Source organism: Cyprinus carpio, chromosome B4 (genome assembly GCF_018340385.1).
Source record: "Cyprinus carpio isolate SPL01 chromosome B4, ASM1834038v1, whole genome shotgun sequence".
NCBI lineage: Eukaryota > Metazoa > Chordata > Actinopteri > Cypriniformes > Cyprinidae > Cyprinus > Cyprinus carpio.
The window spans coordinates 34,274,172-34,296,870 of NC_056600.1; the positions used below are offsets into that span (position 1 = coordinate 34,274,172).

The 22,699-nt window shown below is 40.9% G+C and overlaps 1 protein-coding gene across 1 annotated transcript; it reads right to left on the reverse strand.

Moving 5' to 3' along the window:
• Positions 1–2,260: 2,260 nt before the first annotated feature.
• On the reverse strand, positions 2,261–10,742 carry LOC122137197 (tripartite motif-containing protein 16-like). The gene is made up of 3 exons (XM_042722968.1): positions 10,211–10,742; positions 10,074–10,121; positions 2,261–2,918 (listed from the first exon to the last, which is right to left on the reverse strand). Exons 1-3 carry the CDS (start codon positions 10,329–10,331, stop codon positions 2,392–2,394), a joined length of 696 nt encoding a protein of 231 aa, XP_042578902.1. The 5' UTR covers positions 10,332–10,742; the 3' UTR covers positions 2,261–2,391.
• Between the last annotated feature and the right edge of the window lie 11,957 nt (positions 10,743–22,699).

Genomic DNA, 22,699 nt, shown 5'->3' on the forward strand with positions numbered 1-22,699 from the left:
CACAGTATTAAGAATCAAATGCATGTAAACTTCGGGGTCATTTTTATAAATTCAACTATTGTTTTCTCTTGTGGACTACATGTAAACATCTTTTATGTGAAATATCTTATTCAGGTCAGTACTAAATAAACAATAACATGCATTTTGTATTTTGGTAAAATAATGAACATTTTGCAGATTCTGTGAGGTGTATGTAAACTGACTTCAACTGTATGTTTTAAATGTACGGGTGTTAAAGGTGCAGTGAGTGATTTCTGAGAAATGCTGTTGAAAGTGGATGGGACAGAGTACAAAAACACACTTGTAGCCAATCGACAGTAAGGGGTGTGTCCAATCACGATGGGGGAGGTGCCTGTGTTGCATAGCGTGATCATGAATTTTGGTGGTGAATCTATCAAAATAGGGGTATGATCTTTTTGGTTAGGGGCATGTTTGTTTTGGTGATTTCAATATCAACAGTTTCTCAGAATTTGCTTACTGCTCAATGTCCATTTGAGTCCATCCTCAGAGTGTTAAAGAGTAAAACTGAGCAGTTTTGTGGTCAATGAGATACAGTAGTTAGTCAACTAAAATGCCTATTAAGGCCACGGTGGTAAATACAACCCAGTCATATGTAATTCTTTCATGAAATTGCCACCAAGGGTGCAAAGGGATGGTTGGCACCATTGTTCAGAATGTTGTGACACTGTATGTAAGAATTTCCATGAATTAAATGCTTGCTAATTGCCAATGTAACAAAACTTCGAGACCTTCCCTGACTTCCTAGGTTGTCTATGAAAGCCTGTAGATGGATTTTTATATGAGGTACTCAAGACATTTTTGCTGGGGAAATTCAAAGAATGTTTATGTGTGCTCTTGAGAACATCTCTTCTATGACACATGAAATTAATGTAGTTACATTTTACTCAACAAAACTAGTCAGTATTTTAGATTATTATAAATTACAAAATAAATAAAACAATAAAAAGTATGATTACTATGAAAGGGAACATTATGACTGATGGCCTAGTTTTCTAATATGTAGGTTTATTTTTTATTTTTCACTTTGTCAATATTATGACTTTATTTAATGTCACAAATAAAATGTTTGAAGCTTACATTTAATAATGCATTTCAACAGGTCACATACATTCTTTGTTACTGGTTTACAGCTATTCACCGTATTACAAAATAGTGTCCATGAATGAATAATTTTTTTATCCCTTTTATTGAAAAATTCCTTCATTTTAGTTAGAATCTGTGAATTGAATTAATTTGTTCCCAAGATTTAGCTAAAAAAAAAAAGTAAAAAAGAGAAAGAAACAAAGAAGTTAAAGGTAGCCATGATATAGCTAAAACAATAGAATTCAAATAAAGGGATTAATAAATAATTTGACTTTAATTTACTTTACAGTTACTCACACTGTGTTTTGTCAGAATGTATTATAAATATTACCGTTAATATATTTATATTAAGTATTTGGGAATACAAATCACTTTTAAAGAGGGTGTTTTTATAGTTTCTACATGAGTTAGGATATTTTTCATATCAAAAAGTAAATAATAACAGTTGTTTACTGTCAAATATACATTTATATGTGAAAAAAAACATGAAAGATTAGTTCTGTTAAATACATTTGCAGTACATATACTCAATAATATCTATTATTATTTGCTTCTTTCCTGTCTTATTTATTATTTACTCTAATTTAAGGCCCTGACCTCAGCAAAACATTCATGGGTGAACTCATGGGCTGGATTTGCCAAGGACAAAGCTTTGCTTTCTGCGTGAAGACATGCTGGGTAATTGTGATCCAGTTCGTCTTTCTCTTTGGTCATTTTAAATCTAGATCCAATTATGATATTATGGTGCATCACAATGTATTAAATCATAATATAAATACTACATAAATACTATATCACATAAATGATTTAATTCTTTATCTACATTTTAATAATACTACCCCTAACATCTAATATAAAGATTTAAGTCTGAATTGTTCATATGCAACTCTTTGTTGAATTGAGGCTCTTTCTAAATATATGGACCTGTCTGTGACTTGCCGTGGGAAATGTGTTTTGACTGGAAATGACATTGGTGATGACCTACAGCCAATGAGAGAGCAAGACAGGGGAAGGGAAATTTCAGAGGCAGGAGTTTTTGTAATCTTACGTCATTCCCCTTATCGCCGTTTGTGTATGTGTTTTGCAAATGAGACAGAGTTGTTGGGGATTCTTTCTAGTGAAATATTGTGTAATGTGAACTTCCATTTAACTGCACCACTGCTTCAATGTTACTTTTAACACTCTGAGAATGGACTCATATTGATTCCGAGCGGGGATTTTGCATGTATTTTGTTATGTCCCAACTTTCATTACAGGTAGAATCTTTCTACAATCTATCCTGATTCATCAACACAGTTTCACTAATGATCCAATAGAAACGATAAACCCAGGATAGAGCGGCTGAGAGAATGTGGTCTGTTCTGTGTGGATGAGGCTCGTTGTGTCAGAGACGCTGTAGAAGGACAGAGTTCCTGCACTGTGATCCACATACACTCCTATTCTACTGCTGACGGACTTCACAGGGAGATGAGTCACTATGTCATTGTGTATGAATGAGTATCTGTCAGGAGAACAGTACAAACTCCAGGACTGATCATTACGTCCAAACCAGCACTTACATTCCTCTCCCTTCCTGCTGATGCTCTTATATGACACTGATACATGCACACCATCATCTCCACTCCACTCAATCTCCCAGTAACGGCGTCCACACACACTCTCTCTACACAACACCTGAGGATACACTTTATCAAATCTCTCTGGATGATCAGGATACGGCTGAAAGGTTTTACTGAAAGTAATCACTCTGTTCCTCTTAGACAAATGGAGGAAATTATTCACTGTGTTCAGATCCAGAGTGAGCTGATGGGAATCTGATGGAGATAAAACACATCAAAATCAGGAATTTTGAATCTGTTTGATCTTTTAATGCAGCTAAACATGGCCTCTGTTCAGTGAATCTGCAGTGTCTGTTAAGACCCTTTATTTTGTATTTTTTCCTCTCTCTCTTATGTTTTGGAAGTGTTTTGTGTCCAGGTACAGTGCTCATAATAACTGGTTCTTCCTGATTGGTGTTCTAGACCTGTTGTCACTTCCCATAGTAGAGCATTGTGTTCCTGTGTAGAGTGTTATTGGTTTGGTCGTTTGATTAGAGAAAGTTTATGTCTAAGAATGTGAGTTAAAAACCCCCATTTTTTGCAAATTTATATGATTAGTTATAAAACTTGGACATCATGGCTTATTTCACCTTTTACAGGAAGAACATTTATGTTAACATGCACTAATTTTCATAAAAACCGGGAGGCTTGTGACTGTCCCATAGACTGCCAAAATAAATTACACTGTCAAGGTCCAGGAAAGTATGAAAAGCATCGTCAGAATAGTCCATCTGCCATCAGTGGTTCAACCGCAACGTTATGAAGCGACGAGAATACTATTTAAACGCAAAGAATTGTTCTCTTACTTATTCGATCAGCCATTGCCAATAAAGGTAACTTTCAAGTGTGAAGCAAGAAAAGGCAGTCAGATGGAATATGCCAAGTTCAATGTCAATAAAGGGACTGGTAAACCACTAAGAAGGGACACAGCCATAAAATTTTGCAGCAGTAACATAACTAAAGCAATCACTCCATTTACCATATCCAGAAGTGTTTCAGGGAGTCAGTAGGCGTGTTTCCATTACTCTTCAAATTACGCAAATTGAAATTGTGAATTGAAAATACGCCTAATGGAAATGTGTCAATTTTGCAAAAATTCCCATGTATCGCAAAAAAGTTTTTACGCTTGCATAAAGGGGATTTTCAGGCAATTCGAAAAAGGATTATTTTGAAAAACTGCAATGGAAACGTATTAGTAGGTCACATGGCATATATAAAATGTCATATGATCATTCCTCAATGTACTATAACCTCCAAGAAACACCCTTCATTTGTGGCTTCTCTCAAGTGTAAGGGGCTTTCACAGCCAATAATACTTAGACTATTTACACTGCACACGTCTGCGGTGTGTTACGGTTCCGAAATGGCCATCGGAGTTGATCGCGGCCACTCAACACTTGTGTTACCAGTCGCGCCACGGCACGTCCCAGAAGCTGCTCTCTGCTCTGCTTCTGTCAAGATGCACGCATACGCATTCTTCGATTTAATATAATGGCTAGTGTAGCCAAAATCCCATCAAAATCCATTGCAATGACTTTCCTCGAGAGGAAAAAATTATGTTTTTAGTCACATAACATCGATTAATGGAAACGCCGTCATTTCGCAATACTTTTTTAATCGACATTTATAAAATATCGCCAATGTTTTGTGCAAATCTGTAATGGAAACATGCTTAGTGATGGTGTGTACAGACAGTAGTTAGTTATGGGGTGTAACCATAAAACACACAATCATCGCCTACATGCTGTCATGAAACGTCTGAGAGAATGAGGGCTGACTCTGAATCCTGTAAAATGTCAGTTTAGAATACATCACTTAAACTTTATGTGAATTCTGCTCATGCAGAAAGGCATTGGGCACACTGAAGAGGGAGGCAGACGCCGTCCCAGCGACAGATATTCCAGCATCTCTCCGCCCCCCTTCTCCTCCTCTATATCCTTCATTTCTCCTTCACACGGTACAATCATATGGAGGGTTCTAACTCAGAGCTCGTGCTGAGCCTCGGGTTTGTGCCTCCTTCGAAGACGCCAAGTCATGTTCATTTACCATTATCTAGCAAGGCTGAATGGGCAGGTGAACCCTTGAATATCCCTGAAAATATGGTAAATAATATTGTAGCGTTGTGCAGCTTCTCAGAATAAACAGGCAGGAGATGGAGACCCAGTTCTCAAAGCAGCCAATGGCCTTTGATTATTTCCTGAATGTTACAACCCTAAAACGCTGGGTCCTAACTTTCCCAAAAACAATAAAAACGCAGCAGGCTATCCACTTTCTCTTCCCCAAGCTGAACTCAAACAAACTCTCCTCTGCCGCGTGCACCTCACCCCTCCCCCAACTATCCCCCCAGACACCTCCCCCCATTAGCAGGTAATATTAGTGAACACATTATAGCGGGGAGCAAATGGCCTCAGCGCCACACTTTTGTGCTCTTTTATGAAAAAGTACATATACAATGGGAACCATCTGCACCAATAAAACCCTCATGTTATGTGCATTACTCCTACCCACATTAACTTTAGCCTTAAACACTGTTATAATTATGAGAGGGTCCTTGAAAAAAAAAATTCCCTGTAAGGGGGTCCCTGGGTCCAAAAAGTCTGAAAACCCCTGACCAAGATGACACATATTTTAAGCCCCAAAGGAAAAGGAAATTGCCTCAAAAATTTATGAACTTTGTCTTTGTTTGCATTCTTGAACTGGCGAATGCAAACAGTGTTGTCATGTCTGTGGCTTGATAAATTCAAAGCGAGTTAAGGAGTATGATGCTTGTCAGTTAAAGGTGTACTAAGTGATTTTTGAAAAATGTTTTTGACCACAGCATCGGACCGAGTCCCAAACACACTTGTAGCCAATCAGCAGTAAGGGGGCATGTCTTGTAATGATCGAGAGAAGAGAGCACTCAATTTGAGTCCACAGGACGGATATTAGCAGATCGACTTTAGATATAGAGAGATGGCAGATAAAAAATGAGGAAAATATCAGAGAAACAAAACATTAAAAAGAAGGGTTACGATTAGGCAAGAGGTAGGACCCGTGTAAATATCGGAGCAGCTTTACAGCGGTGGAGAGAAACTCAAGGAGCGGGAAGGGCTCGAAGCGGATGCTGAGGTTGCGTTGTTTCTTCTTGATAGGTGAGTATCAATGATTTTGCTTTGTTTCACACAACTTATCCGTGTTGGCTTTTGTTTGAATAAGCTTGTCCCATCTTCACTTGTTTCCAAGATCGTCACTGCCATGGGTGTGTGCGTACGTGTGGGGCGGAGATTTCAAAAAAGGGCAAGGTCCTTTTTGGGGTATGGGCATGTTTGTTTTGGTGCTTTCAAATATCAACATCGTTTGGCAAAAACCACTTAGTTCACCTTTAAATATTAGAATATGTTATTTGTTTAGGCAAGACAGAGACAACAAGTAAGTGAAGTCTCTATCCGACTGTGGGTGTTGTCATAATATATGTATCTTCAGAATGCTATCTATATCTTTAAAACAGGAGCGTGCACAGAAAGCAGCCTCCCTCAGACAGCATGCATTTGCAAATTCAGTTCCCTATGTGTTGGTCACGAGTTATGTCGTGACTCGACATATGGGGTCTGAAGCCCCGTTCACACTGCCAATAACTTTTTTGCTGCTTGTCGCTTGTGGCTGGCAATTGAGGTCACTAGTGGGCATTCCCTATACTGGTTGCCTAGTTACACCCATAGCAAACACTGACATTCCACTACTGTAGATGAATCACGTGCTCTTCACTGACTTCACTCCCATTGGTAGTTGCTTATTGTTATTAAGTTGAAGAATTCTGAAGTTTCACCGCTTGACACGCATCGCTTGACACGCATCGCTTGACACGCCCACATTCCTTCGCCAACGGTCACTGTCGCTCGTGTCGCCAGCTCTCCATTGAAAATTAATGGGATTATGTTGCTCTGGGCCAAGCCGCCACTGCCCTGCATGCTATGGCAAGCCTGCAGGTCCACCAAGCCAAGGCACTTAAATGCACGAGGGTAGAACTGACCCAAAGTTGATGCAGGAGCTGCGCACGGCGACTGACTTCGCCCTTTGGATGATGAAGGTCAAGGCACAGTCCCTTGGGAAGGCGATGTCCACTCTCCTGGTCCAAGAGCGACATCTGTGGCTTAGCCTGGTTGAGATGAGTGACATCGACAAAGTGCGCTTTTTCTACACTCCAATCTCTCAGGCTGGACTAGGACTTCGCCTAGCAGTCTTCGGCAGTACAAAGGCAGACTGAGGCCATCCAGCACATCCTGCAGCGTGATCCTCCACCTTATGCTGTGTTCACACCAAATGCGAATAGAGCGTCTGGCACGAATGATTTCAATGTTAAGTCAATGTAAAGACGCGTTTACGCGCGTCTGGAGGTCTTGCAGCACGAATGAGGCGTTTAGCGCGGCACGGTAGACGCGAATTCGCCTCATTCGCACGTCTGGCACGAATGTGCTTTTTGTGCATTTACGCGTTTGACACGAATTCGCGTCTGATGCCCTAGTTGAAAAATGTGAACTTTGGCGTCAGTTTGCGCCGCGTTAACCAATCAGGAGCCTGCTCAGGAGTCACTCATTCAACATGGAGGAACGACTGATATTGTCAGTGAGCAGTCACCCGGAGCTATATGATACAAGTTCATATTTCTATAGAGACAGGAATAAAAAGGACCTCGCTTGGAAGAGTGTGTTGTAAATACACATTTAACTTTCGAGTCACGTACACGTTTATTGACCCGCAGCCTTCCCGCCATTTTTTACAACTATTTTCCCCCTAATATAGCTACTTTTTGCTAACAAGATAATGTGTTTATTCAGAGGACGTGTGCAGGAAAAAGTGGAAAAGCCTCGAATGCTCGATTAACATCAGTCATCATGCAAACAGACAACCGCCTAGCACTTGCCCCTCCCACAAGAAGCGGATTTCGCCTCGGACGCGCATCAATTTCGCTTCAAACTCTTGCTTTCTATGTGCATCTATTTCGCTCTAGACGCGCGAATGCATTCAAAATGTTCAAGCGGCAAACTAGACGCGGTAGACGCGAATTGGACGCTCTATTAGCGTTTGGTGTGAACGCAGCATTACACCGTTCCACCGCGGGCCACGCCTCAGCCTGCCCATCGCCGAGGGCGCCCTCCTGCGGCTGATCCGCCCCATGCTGAGACTATGCCTCCACCCCCTTGTTTCAGCCGGCCCCTAAGTCTTCCAGGAAGATGACAAGGCAGCCCTGACACGGACAGCTCAAAGATGTAGGAACTGCTTCTCTTCTGAATCGTGTAAACCAATGAATGATTCAAACGCCCACAAAGAGAGCCATTTACTTCATTCCTGAATAAATCAGCCATTCGAATGAATGAATGACTCAAAAACATTTATCCCAACCAGCTACTGGCAGATTTAGTTTATTATTGTCATTAAATAATAATAATAATAATAATAATAATAATAATAATAATAACATTAAAGGGATAGTTCACCCCAATTTTTTTTTAATTCTCTCATCATTTACTCTCATGACATTACCCTCTCTTTTCAAACCTTTTTTTTTGGAGCATAAAAGAAGGAATTTTGAAGACTGCTGGTATAAAGCTATTTTGGTTACCAATGACTTTCACTGTATGAACAAAAAATACTGAGATGTTTCTCTAATTATCTTCTTTTATGTTCCATAGTTTATGTAAGGCCATTATAGCCTAAATGCTTATGTGTAATGAATTTTACGTTTAATCAAATAAAATATTTCTTTCTAAAGCTACAGTTTGTAATGTCTTGATACTTTCTCATTTAACACAAAAATAGCTGTAAATAATCTTTTGTGGGTATTTTCACAGTCAAATTTATTTTGCAGTTAATTAGATGGAAAATTTAAACATCATGTAATTAATTAGATTAAAAAGTTTAATCGACTGACACATATTTTGGTCATATGGCCCACGTCTATTTGGAAAATGCTATCTAGCATATAACTGATTTAATTCAGCAGAAAGTACTCAGAAGACAAGAGATATAAGATCGCATTAGAAACAGATACACAATCCACAGGATAGAGCATACTCTTTTCATTCTAATGTTCCTAATGTGTATACCCGAATTGATTACTTTTTGGTGGATACTAAACTGATTTCTCTTGCTAGTAACGTTGTTTATCATGATATTGTGATTTCAGATCACGCTCCTCTTTCATTCTCTTTAAATATAACTCATTTGCCTCAGGGTGATAAAATATGGAAATTTGACCCACAGCTTCTAAAACAACCAAAATTCTGCACATTTTTTTAGAGAAAAAATGTCCTTCTTTTTTTAAATAAACAATCTTCCTGGGACATCCCCTTCAATATTGTGGGAAACTATGAAAGCTTATATCAGGGGGTTGTATAATTTATTTTCAGGCTGCTGAAAAGAAAAAGGGTAGAATTGGCTGACCTTGAAAATGCAATGCATCTGTCTATGGAGATCTATACAAAAATACTTTCTTTACAATTTAAATACAATCAGATATTTTCAGACCATATAACGAGGGAATTTTTATTTATACAACAAAAATTTCTTGAATTTGGTGAAAAACCTCAAAGTATTGGCTAGACAAATTAGAAAATTAAAGTGATCGCACTATAAGCAAAGTAAAGTCGAAAAACTCTGATATTTTAACGTCTCATAAAGACATTAATGATAGGTTCAAACAATTTTATGAAGAATTATACTCTTTTAGGGCCTTAGCCGATGACATTGCCATAAAAAGCTTCCTGGATTGCTGCAACCTCCCTACTCTAGCTCAGGACGATTGTGATTTCCTTAATTCAGATGATTCATACTGAATTGGAGCCTGACCCACTCTTGGTGATACTTTGCATCTCAGAAAGTCTTACTTCATTTAAAAAAATGTCAACAACAGTTATTGTCCTATGTTCTTATTGTAGCAAAAAAAAAAAAAAAAACTTGTATCAAGGTTTGGAAAAAGATTGAATCCCCATCTGTTAAAATGTTGTTGGAAGAAATGAAGTTATTACATTTCGAAAGAATTCGGTTTATTTTTAATTTTAGAGTTTGAGTTGTTTTGTGGTGTTGACTGTAACATTAATGTGGTATGGTTCAAGTTCCTAGGGCAGGGAGGGTGTATTTTTTTTCTCTCTACCTTCTTGTTCTGGTGCTTTGTATGTTGGTCTTCCTTTATTATTTCCTCTTTTTGTTTGTAATGTGGGATCATAAGATGTATGTTACAATGTGTATTGGAATGTTGGATTCCCCAATAAAATTTTTTAAACAGAAACAGATACACAACAGGAGTCTTTTCAATCTGATTAAGCCATCAACCAATTACTAATGGATTATTTGGGTGGATGTAAACTCAGTGAGTCTTTCTGCTTGTTAACTTACATTGTAGGAAGTCATTCCTGGTCCAGGGAACAATGTTGGTGAATGTTACTGTGGAAATAAACAGAATAATCATGTCAACAGAAAATTAGATGATGAAGGACTCATTTCTGAGAGCAGATGAATCTCCAAAACTTTACCTTTGTCAGAGATCTTCTTGAGCTCCTCTTTGCAGAAATCCTCCAATTTGTCTCTCAGCTGTTGGACAGATTCTCTCACACCATCAAAAGAGAAGAGAGAACTGAAGGGAATGTTGGGCATGTCTGTAGTTTCAGCAGGTGTCGATAGAGCCTGGAAAATCTACAGAAAACAGAAAGGCCATCATCTCCACACTTCACCCAGTGACCTGCACTACTATCAGATTTGTTTGCTTTTGTTGACTTGACTTATCTTTAGTAACACACTTCAATTTAGCACTTTCACAACATTAGCTATATTCTTCTAACAGTTGTTGTTTGACATTAGAGCTACAAATTTTACACAGCAAAATCCCCAGTGTTAAATTAAAGCTGAAGTGACTAAGAGATAAATGAGCATTAGCGAACAGAAAAAACAAGAAACACCACAACTACAACTGACTTGCAGCCACACAGCCTTAGATGAAATCAACTGCAAATAAAAGGTAAAGATAAATAAAAGTTTACATTTATTTTTATGTCTACAAAACTAATATGACGTTTAGCAGTAGTAGTCAAGGTTGATGTTTTATTGAAAAAATCCAGCATTATTGTTCTGCCTCTGTTAGAGCCTGTGTATACATTATGATGGACATTTGTATTTATAAATATTATATTTCTGTGATTGTTTAATGTTCTGTATACAATTTAATTCGCTTTCAGTCGGTCACTATGAGTCACGTTGTGACCGACGAATTGGGATCTCGCTTAGAGAGTTCAATCAACTTTGAGTGTAAACTAAACGAGCCAATGCATACTGGCATGTGATGATTACATCCAGCTGCCGCTGATCGCAGCACGAGTATAATTAGGCAGCAGGTGCAACGCATACTCAGCTTTTCGCTTCAGAGCCGAGCAATCACATCGTTTTGCTCTTGACTACTCTACTGAGAGAAGAAGACTTAACGGTGCTTCAGCGGAGGTGGTTCCCCATGTCGAGTGGGTTGCACACATCAGGCTGCACTACCTCATTTGGGTTGTAGGTGACCATCTCCCTTGTGCGCTTCAGCACTCTAAAAGAGCTTTTTCTTTAAAAGACCATTTCCCGGGTGCGTCTTTTTAAAAACGACCTTGCGTCTGGCAAACTTGACATCCACACTTGTGGTCCAGGAGCGTCTGGTCGACATGAGGGATGCCGACAAGTTCAGTTCCTCAAGGTCCATGTGTCCCAGACCGGCCTCTTCAGCAACGCAGTCGAAAACATGGCCTAGCATTTCTATGCTGCACAGGAGCAGACTGAGGCGATCCAACACATCCTGCCCCGGTGGCAGCTGCTGCCTCCACCCGTCCGCCGGCCGCACACCCCAGCCTGCTCGTCGCTGAGGGAGGCTCCCTGCGTCCACCCACGCTCCCACGCCGCATCCGCAGCAGCTTTGAGCAAGCGGCGCCATGGAGCTGGGCATAGGCAGGCCACCCCGCCTGTCCAGGCCCCCGTGAAACCTTGCAGTGAGCATAAGAGCAAGAGGTCCCAGGACGGGCGACCCAGAGAGAGAGGGAATTGCTCGGAGGAGGGCTGGGTGGAGAATCTGGTTTCCAAAAATAATGACAAGAGAGCAGTTTTCTCTGTCTCTGAGTCCCGGAAGGACCAAAACCGGACCACACTCATCCTCCTCTCTCGCCAGCTGGCAGCAGCGGGTGGTTCTAGAGCGTCATCAAAGGCCCTACTTACGCACCCTCTGCCAAACCATGGAACCAGGTAAGTGTTGCACTGCATACTGAGACCCCTTTTCAGTCTGCCCATGGACCAGGTCCCTGCGTTCCACCTCGCTGCCCCACCGCAGTACGTCAGTGGTCCTGCTGGTCCAGCTTATAGTGTCAGAGTGCCTGGCTACCCAAACAGTCTCGCTGGATCCTGCGGACCATCAGACTTGGCTATGCGATTCAGTTTGCCTGTCATCCCCGTCCGATGCTCCTGTCGTGCGTGCGGAGATCGCAGTCCTACTGGCGAAGGATCCGATAGAGCCAGTCCCTCCAGCCAATATGAAGACAGGGTTTTGCAGCCCTTACTTCATTGTACCCAAGAAAAGGCGGTGGGTTACGACCAATCTTGGACCTGCGTGTTCTTCGCCCTTTGCCGGTTACAACTCAAAATGTTGACGCATAAACACATCTTCGGGTGCATCCGTCCCTGAGATTGGTTTGCAGCGATCAACCTGAAGAATGCTTACTTTCATGTGTCGATCCTTCCGTACCACAGACCATTGCTGCGGTTAGCGTTCGAAGGATGAGTATATCAGTACAAGGTCCTGCCCTCCAAGCTGTCCCTTCAGGTCGATCGCTGCAAACCAAAGGTGATTATTAATATAGTAATTGTTATTAAGAAAAGAACTGGAGGAAAATATGCAATGTTGCTCTCTGATTTTGCTTTAGAACCTTAAGAAAACTTTTAACTTGATTTTTCTCAAAACTGACTTTGCTGACTCTATTGACTTCAAACAGATGTAACTCAGTCATACATTTTACTTGTTCCACTGTTCATTAGTTTAATGTCATTTTGTTTGTTAATAATTTTTCCATATTTCTTTCATTTCATTTCCAGTTTTGCTTGGTTCAGTGGCCTATGTAAACCACACTGTGATGAGTGGGGCGGGGCCGAGAGCCGTGGGAACGGAGCAAGGCCGATGAAGTAATTGAAAATGAGCGACACCTGCACCACTCACCGGTCTCAAGTCCCACGGAGGAGCTCCGGAAGGATAAGAGGAGGAGTAACGACAGTGAAGGATGAGAGAGGACCAGGCCTGGACTTTATTTGGTGTTTTGTTTCTGTTTGTGCATGACAGTCATCCGCGAGGGGCTGTCGCACTCTTTTGTGTTTATTATTAAAGTTTCATTTGAATGTTCGCCGGTTCGCGCCTCCTTCTCCCGAACTACGAACTGCATTACATTGGTGCAGAAACCCGGGAGGAAGGAGGGGCACGCTGTCAGAGAGCCCTTGCTGCTGAGGGGGGGTTGCGGTGCTGGGGAGATTGGCAGCAGGAAGGTGCGGAGACCACGAGTGGCTGCCCGAGGTGGTGATGCTGGACCAATGGAAGACGAGGTGGGACGGAGAGCTCGCTGCCGCGCTCCTGGGTCGAGGAGGGGTGGCTGCGACACTTGCACCACTCACCAGTCTCGAGTCCCACAGAGGAGCTACGGAAGGATAAGAGGAGGAGTAACGACAGTGAAGGACGAGAAAGGTCCTGGTGTCACTCATTTTCAATTACTCCACCGGCCTCACTCCGTTCCCACGGTTCTCAGCCTCGCCCCACTCATCACACACACATTGGACTATTAAAGGAGCAAGGCGCTCATATCCTCCCTGGATATGAGCCTGTGGCTCAGTGGTAAGAGCATTGCGTTAGCAGCGCAAAAGGTTGTAAGTTCGATTCCCAGGGAACACACATACTGATAAAAATATGTATAATCTGAATGCACTGAAAGTCTCTTTGGATAAAAGAATCTGCTAAATGCATAAATGTAAATGTAATGTAAATGTGAAGAAACCAGCATATGCTGGATAGGTACGTTTTGAAACATGGCAGCTGGTTTGAGCTGTCATGTGCTGGTGCTAAACTGGTTCTAAGCAACTAGCTCCTGCTCAGGACCAGCTCAGGACTAGCTTAAACCAGCTCATGACCAACTAAGGACCAGGTTAAACCAGCTACCATGCTTCAAAACATACCTAACCAGCATATGCTGTTTTTTTCAACAGAGCTGGATCTTGAACAGAGTCTGGCTTGCTGTTTACTTATAATACATGCTTGGGAAGCAAAATATATAAAAAGAAAAAGCCATGGATCAGAGGGTGCAAGAGGAAACATTCAAACTGAAGGGAACAAAGGAAAAGAAACTTTATCTCTCTTTAGAGGTTGCTAGTGCTTCTGAAAAGCCTAGAGCCTCAGCAGAAGCAGCACGTGCCAAGATGGTGTTTACATGAAATGAAAAAGGAGAAAGCAAGGCTGGAACAGGAAAGCGCTACAGTGGAAGCAAATCTGGAAGCATTAAAATTAGAAAAGGAATCTGCAGCCACTCTGGCAGAAGTGGAAGCATTAGATCCAAGTGAAACAAGCGCACTTTCATCACATGTGATTTCAGTGAGAAAAGAGGAGTATATAAAAAATCAGACTCGGGTGAGACACCAGACTCTTTGTCAGCCTGTGCAAAGGATAAGCTCTGCATATGACAGTGTAGCAGATATAGTTCAGAAGTGGAGGAGAATATGTGATCGTGAATGTCTGCAAAGTACAAGATATCCAGATTCCCCATACCATCTGCCTCTTTCCATCCTGAATACTGCATCTAAAGCATCTACATGTCAGTACCCTGCCTCACAAAGGTATTCAGTCCATTCAGATATGCAACATTTCTTTCAAAGCCAAACCATACCTATGTTAGACTTTGGACAGGATTTAGCAAATTTGATGATAATCCAGAAAAACTTTAGAGCCTGGGAAGCAAGACTTGCAACTCTCAACTAGCAAAGAGTTAGATCTGTTAGTTAAATGGCTGGGGAAGGAATCGTCAGATAATGTAAGGAGGATTAAAGATGTGTATGTTACTAGTCCACAAGGTGCTCTCCAGCTGTCTTGCTAGCAAAGGAGAGTTATTTCAACTGTTCTGAATCAAAAGTAACCCCTCTCCATATTTGTTGAGAACATGTGCTGGTTCTATAGAAATGTCTGAAAGGAAAGTGGTTGTCTTCCAAATAGAGACACTGGATGGTAAGACATATCTTGATCGTCCACCATTGATGAAGTGATGAAATCATCCACACTTGAAATCTTTGGCACAGTCCATCCCGGAGCTAGATCCTGATGCTCAGATCTTAATATTGCTGGGATGATCCATGTACATCCACAAAGTGTGACAACAAATCAACAGGCCTCACAATGCACCTTTTGCGTAATTGTTATATTTTAGGCTGGGTGATTTTAGGTGATGTCTGCATCGACAAAGCCCGAAAAACGATGCATATTAACTTTAAACTAAAGTCAGGCAGCCTTATCTGTGAATTTCGAATATTCAGTGAATTTAAAATACAAATCCACATTCGAATGCAAAAATGTTGCATTTGAATTTTAGGTGTGCGTCAGTCACACACAACTGTGGTTTGCACAAGATCTCTTCTCACTCCATGCCAGAATCAGATCAAAATGAAAGAGAAATTGTGCCATGGCAGGGAGCATAAATCTGTTGTTTTCCCCATTTTTCAACCATGGTACTTGTTGTGTGCAAGCAGAAGATGAACTTTGGCTCAGATATTTGACAGAAATAAATATGATAACAAACATTTCATGGCCTTTCAAAGATGAGATCTTCTTAAAGATCATGCAAGCAAAGTTCCACCAAGACGAACAGAAAAACTGGGCCACTCCTGTCATCCAAGATGTTCATGTCTTTGAAAAGAGTTTAAAAATTCAAACACCTCCACAGCCCCAATCCACTAGATAACACCCATAATTCCTCGGCTGGGATCGTGTAGAGCCCTTTGAGTCTGCATTGTAACAGAAAAATTCTGGAATGTTTTCCTGAGTGCCACAAGGATCTGTCCTAGGCCCTCTGCTATTTTCAATATACATGTTGCCCCTTGGTAATATTATTAGAAAATATGGTATTAGTTAGGGGTGCTCCGATCGCAATCGGCCGATAATCGCTTTGGGATGATTGATCGGCGGGCTCTAAAAAGGCCGATCTCAAAAACGGATCTCAAGCTGATGATGTGCCTGCAGTCAGAAGGATTGGCATTGGCGTGGTGTCTGGCGTGGGAGTCCCCTCTTTCCGGTGCGGGTGAAATAATTATAATGCTATATTTCTTCATTAAATAACTTATAAAGTAATTTGAAAACCGTGTGTGAGAAGTAACTTCACAAACAGCGGGAGTGAATCACCGCATGCTCTCTCTCTCTCTTTCTCTTTCAAAATACACAAATGGCTTCAAATCACTACACACAGTGTCTGTCTATAAGCGAGCTGCAAAGTTGACACAGGAATTGTCACTTGCACAATTGAGGCAGTGTCACATTGTCACTAAAGTTTTATAAATTGCATTACTTTTAATTCTTGCCTGTGTTTAACCATTCAGCGCTTGAGCGCTCTCCGGGAGACTGTTGCGCTCATGCACACTTGCAGCGCACATCAGGTTCACATTACTCCGTTTGCAGTGCGTATTTTTTTTCCCGCACTCATGTTAACGAATTGTTAATGGAAAGTGTTCACACTGCACACACAGTTGCGGTCCAGCAGCGTGTAGAGGTCATTTCCACACCGAGTTTATTGCTGCGCTGCAAGGACTGAATTAAAGTAACAGCACATTGTTTTCATTAAATATGAACATGGATTGACACGTAAATGTAGTAATTACACCATACATGCATATTATTAAAGTCTACTGTGTTTCACAGTAAACACGTGGCTTTTTGGCTAGGTTTAAAGGGAAAGAGCACTTTTAGATAAACAAGGCAATAAGATGGCACTCGTGGAGGTAGAAAAACAAAGTCCTTTATGAACGGCAGGATTCCTTTTAATAAATATTTTAAAAAAGGAAAGGCAGTAGAGTTGACTATTTCTGTCAATGGTAAGTTTGTGATAACGTAATAAAAGTAGTTTAAAATGTTTTGCCACTTGCTTTAGCAAATTAATATAGAAATCTAGAAGTAAATGCAAAAGTAAAAGTATTGAATAAAGGTGTTGCTTATTTATTGTTTTAAACATGTCTTTTAAAGATTGTATTACTGTACTGTGTAAAAAAAATAATAATTGCAAAAATTACAATGTTTGGATTTGAATAATGGATAAATGTTGTGTTTGTGCCTTTGTGGTAAACAGCCAAGGATCAGTAGCAGACTCTTCTGTGAAAGCGCAGTCCGTGCTGCTTCACCTCTCACAAGAGTCACCTAAGAGGGGAATTCCCCCATTTTCAAAAATGAAATTCAGGCCCTGAATAAATTTCTAAAAATCCTGATTGGAGTATCAATATATGTACTTCTAAATGATAAAAAGAAGCCTTTAAAAAGTATCGGCAGATACTGCTTTCTGTGAACAGTGAACAGTGATCGGCCTCAAAAATCCTGATCGGAGCACCCCTAGTATTAGTTTCCATTGTTATGCTGATGATACTCAACTATATATTTCAACTAGACCAGATGAAACTTCTAAATTATCTAAAACTAACAGAGTGTGATAAAAATTTAAAAAGTTTGGATGATTAAAGTTTAAAGATACATCTCGTTAGCCAAGCATTCACAAAAATGCATCTCATAACCTTGTACTTCAGTTATACGTATCATTATACATGATCATATACTTATCAGATATTATCATTCTTTTGCATAGGTTGAACAGCAGCTACCACTAAATTTTCTCTATTTGCTTCTCTATTTTACTATGGGATGGGCATCCAGAGGTAAACTAGGAATTACACAAGCTTTCACTCTGGATCCAGCCCTTACGAAGATCTGAGATGACCGAACACCTGAAAAGAGACAATGCCACCCCTCAGAGGACCTTAGATAATGCTGTGGTGTTTTTAACTCTCTTACAGAACACACTCCATACGGTGTATAAACGAACACTCAAACCTTCTTTTTTTATTCTTGTTCTTCGCATTACTCAACACCATTTCCCACTAGAGCCAGTTCCGCATTACATGTGTTATAGTAGGAATTACTATAAATTGAACAAGTATTGGTATACTTCTCAACCACAACAAATGCCAACCCTGAAACACATACAAAACTACCAAATTTTGCTAGAAGCTTGATCGCAACATATAATCATTGCTGTTAATAGTGTTCACTATCTGTTTGATTACATGTCATAAACTAACCGCATGATTTTTACTGTACATTTCTTCCATATGGACATCAAGTTTAGATATTCACAACTGATAAAGCCTATACTACAAAATGTAGAAAACTTTAATTTTCTGTAAAGCTGCTTTGGCAACAGTTTGTATCAGGAAAAGCACTATACAAATAAACTTGATTGAATGACAGTTAGCTGCATGGCGGAGGTGAACAAAAGTACCTTACTGACAACTTCACATTTTGTCAATAGGCACGTCTATGTGGGTTCAAGTTCTTTCCTCACAGAATGCTGAAGCAATCAAACCTACTCAAGCGCACTCAAAAATCACTTCCAAAGTCTAATCTTAAAACTCCACACAAGATAGCCTCAAACAGTGGCAAGAATGGAAAACCTCACATCAAAAGCTAAGTAACCTTCAATATCCACCATATACCTTACACCATTCACGTTCTAAATTTCATACACTGAATTGTGTCATTTCAGATGCTCAAGTGTCACAATGATTGAGTCATGAGATCCAAGTGCGAGGGTAAAAAATGGTTTGTATTTGTAGCTCATATAGCCAGCAATGAGAATGTAGGAAGACGATGGCATAACCCCAGACGAATCCCGTCACCAGACCACTCAAGCAGCAGTAACTCAAAACCCGGCGCACAATCCCAGTGGGCGAGGAATAAGGTCCAGATCCCTCAAGCCTTGCCGTAAACTCAAACCCAAGCGCAGGAATCCAGGCGGGACGTATGATAAGGTCCAGAGAATACCAACTGAAGGTTACAGGAACAAACTAGACAAGAGAGTCAGCGAGAAATCAACGAAACCAACAACACGAACAGGATGCCAGCCAAACTTAAGCAGCGCAATGAGTTTTTGCAGCCAGTGCTCATTACCGCCAGCAGCTGCTTCTAGTTAACAGGACGCACACAATCAGACAGAGACGCAAGATGAACGCACTGACCATGACCCGTGACATCAAGTCACCTCATCCTGAGCCTTCCTATGTACCTCGCCTGGAGCTGTTGCAGAGAGTACTGGCTGTAGAAGAAATGGCTGAACACTTTCTCTGTGAAATATACCACCCGCTGAATGCCAGTATAGTATTTTATTGTGACAGCAAAAGGTCCTAGGATCTATTTTCTAGGTCAGTCCAGAGCTTTTTTTGCAAAAACGGGCTCATCGGATACATCAGTAACCTTCTCCAGAACAGTGGATTTTTGTGCCTACCGTCCCAGAATCCAGCTGACCTGGAAATAAGATCCGTGGTTACATTGCAGATTCATGCACCACATGGTTCACAGGACCCAGCTCCTATACAAACCACCCCATACAGCAACAGTGTGAGTTCTTCGAACTGGTGAATTTCTTCGAACTGGTGAATTCTGAAGTCAGACTTGCGTAACCCCAGCTTCGCTACTCAAGTTCGAAAGAATCCTCCTCTCGGAATGGTTTTTCAGTGCATTTCTACCTGGGAAACTTGGCTAAGAGCTGTTTCCTTTCTGTTCGTCAAGCACGTTCTTGCACATCAAGTTCCCTCCAGCAATCCCATTTTGTGCAAAGGATACCTGAAGGGCAGACAGCAGCAAAAGAGACTAATACTTCTACATGCCCGGAAAGACCTATATCCAGAAAGAGAAAGGCTGCTCTGTAGAGGGAACGAACAAGTTTCATTTCAAATGCACTGCAGAATCTTGATCCCGTACATCAAACGAAGGGCTCTTAAGGGGCGGAGGACATCTTAAGCCGCTTTCTCTCCAGTCAGAAGTGAAGAATCCAATCATCCTCCAAAAAAGCTAAAGTCATGTCGCCAAACGTTGGGCGTTACTACCCTCCACAGTGCCCCATCAAGGCAGGACAATTCCACAGCAGCAGCCCCAGCGGCTGGGTTTTGGTGTAGTGCAACAGAAAAAAGTGAACCTCGAATTAATTGTTGACCTGCCAGTAGATCCGCGACGGCACGAATTCACACGATGGCAGATCCCCCCCAAACACTTCCGCCTCCTCCCTTACGTGGGGTTTGTCATGGACAGTGGATGCACCAGAGGTGGTGTAGTTGAAAACAAAAGGTGGGCTATACACTTCACATGTATAAGTATACAGACAGTACAATACAGAAGTCTAGAGTCTATGAACACTTACCAGCTGCATCACCTCTGCAAAGGTTTTTTTTGCTCTGAGGGGACCAGAAAAACAGATCTGCTGCATTTCCCCAAAACAAGCTTTTTAAGCTTATCCTTAGAACCCAAAATGGAGCTACGACCAAAAGGCTTATGATGTTGGAAATGCAGTCAAGATCAACAGAGAACCAACTTCGTCAGATTTTAGCCAAAATTACTGTGACAACAAAGAAAACCAATCTAGTAAAATACCTCCATGAGAACCGCATGGGAATTCACATGGGGGGAGCATGTAGAGCGATATGATCAACATAACCCGCAGGATTTCTAGAAAGTATGCTGTTGCAGAAGAAACATGCTTACTTAACTCATGAGGTACTTTTGCACTCCTGATGGTAGGATCAGCAATCATAAACACTAAACTTGCTCTCCTGGCTACATCAGGATCCCTATTCTCCATGCATACTCTTTCGACAATGCTCCTAACCCAAAAGCATGGAACTAGGATCTCGCTGAAAAAAGATCTCCCCTGGAAATTCAATGGAAATTAGTGCAGGCATTGAACAATGAATTCTGGAGAGCCGATGGCCGAAAGGAAAATATCAGTACACTCTAACCTCAATGCAAGTGGCATGAGACCCACCAAAACAGCAGAAGCTGAAGATGTTGTATGTTAAAGGAAGTTCAGTCCCCCAAGAAATGAGACAGCCTGATGGACCGTCCAAGGTAGAGGATAAAGGTATAGTTATAATTTATGGTGGACACTTGCATTTATAAATATTATATTCCATGCTTGTTTAATGTTCTGTAGAAAGTTTTGTTTTACCTGCCACTATTATGCAAGTTCCTATATGAGGACATTTTGATGTATTTCCACAAGTGGCGATGCGTTGGATTGGATAAGTAGTGAACTCACGGCACAGAGAACACTCAACATATGTTTTGCATATCATCTGAGTCAATCATTCTAAACCCTGTCGAAAGCATTGGCTGTAAGTTTATTTGAATCATCAATCTGTCTAGTTTATATTGTAGAGTATGTTCAGTTTAAACGTGATATAAGTTGATTTCATTGGCGACCGGCAGTGGCATGCTGTATTGATTATGCTTCTAACCTGAGCTAGCAATGCATCTGCATACTTTTAAGTTTGTCGTCATTTTGATTGTTAACTCTTTCCCCGCCATTGACGAAATTTTCCATCTTTTTGTGTTTTCACTGGTGTATGGTAGGGGGCGCTATTACACATCTTCTGAAAGATTATTAAGCCTCTGTCAGAGAAGAAGCAAAAAACAAGCATTCGCGTATGTAAACAGATGTATATGTAAAATAAGCGCCAATCATTAAGCATTAAACAGCATATAAATCAAAAGCCACCTAATTTTACAGGAAATTAAAGGTACACAATTTGTAAGATATTTGCAGTAAAATATCCCAAAACCACTAGGCTAGTGTTATATATTTTTTGTACAGCTGATTACTAAAAGTATCTCTAATGTTTTCAACTACTTGTAAAATCATGAGAAAATTCCCATTCTAAACACTGGACACGGGTCAGTGCAGTCGCCTAATCAATGACGTTAGTTACCCTTTGTGACCGCCTTTGCGAAGTAAAAACCACGCATGACAACAGTGTCGAGGGGACAAATGCGGAAGTAGTGTCTAGCGTACAGCAAACCACTAGCTTGCTTCAAGCAGTTGCTTATTTACTTCTTCTTGCACGTTTTATGGTGGATTGTGTTACTTATTTATGGAACATAATTACTGTTTACTGTCTGCGCTGGTTCTGTCGACAAGGACAGCTCCGTAAGCGTAAAGCGACCCGGCCAACCAAATGACCCAAGAAGAGTTTGGGACAAGAGGAGAGAAAGAGCAAGGATCAATATCAGTGTTGCATTTTCTAGATGGAGACAGCTTCATGACAAACTTCAACTAGAAAGAGATGTCCATCTCGCTTGTGTTTAACTCGACAGGTGAGTTGTTTTGATTCGCATCTTTACAGAAAACATATGCTAATTATAACGATCAACAAGATAAGTATTATGGGGCATACACGCCAAACGCGGGGCATCGCGTCTCTAGACCCCAGCGAGGACGCCGCGTCTGATCCATAGTCTGACCACGTCTTTGCATTGACTTTGCATGTAATCTACTCCATCTGATTGATGGCCGTCAGCGGTTGGGTAGAAGACAACAAATCCCAACATTCCACGCTCTTTCTTAGCATCATCAAACCACCACGCGATTGTTATTGTTTTGGTAGTGCACCCTCTAGTGGCAGGTCCTACAACCTGTACCTTTAAATGACTATCCAGGAAATGGGATAGGTGTATGCAGGATTTGGATGTGTTGATGGAAGCGATCTATTCCATTAATGTTATTTTGATCGTCGCTTTTAAATCTGATCCAGACACAGTCTTTTTACAAAAGCGCTGATTTTTCTCAGCTTTTTGTCCAAAATATTGCTTTACACTTTTATTATTATTATTGTTGTTATTATTATAAAAAAACATTTTTCTTTAAAAGCCGAGGGCTCTGTTCTTTCTTTTGACATATTGC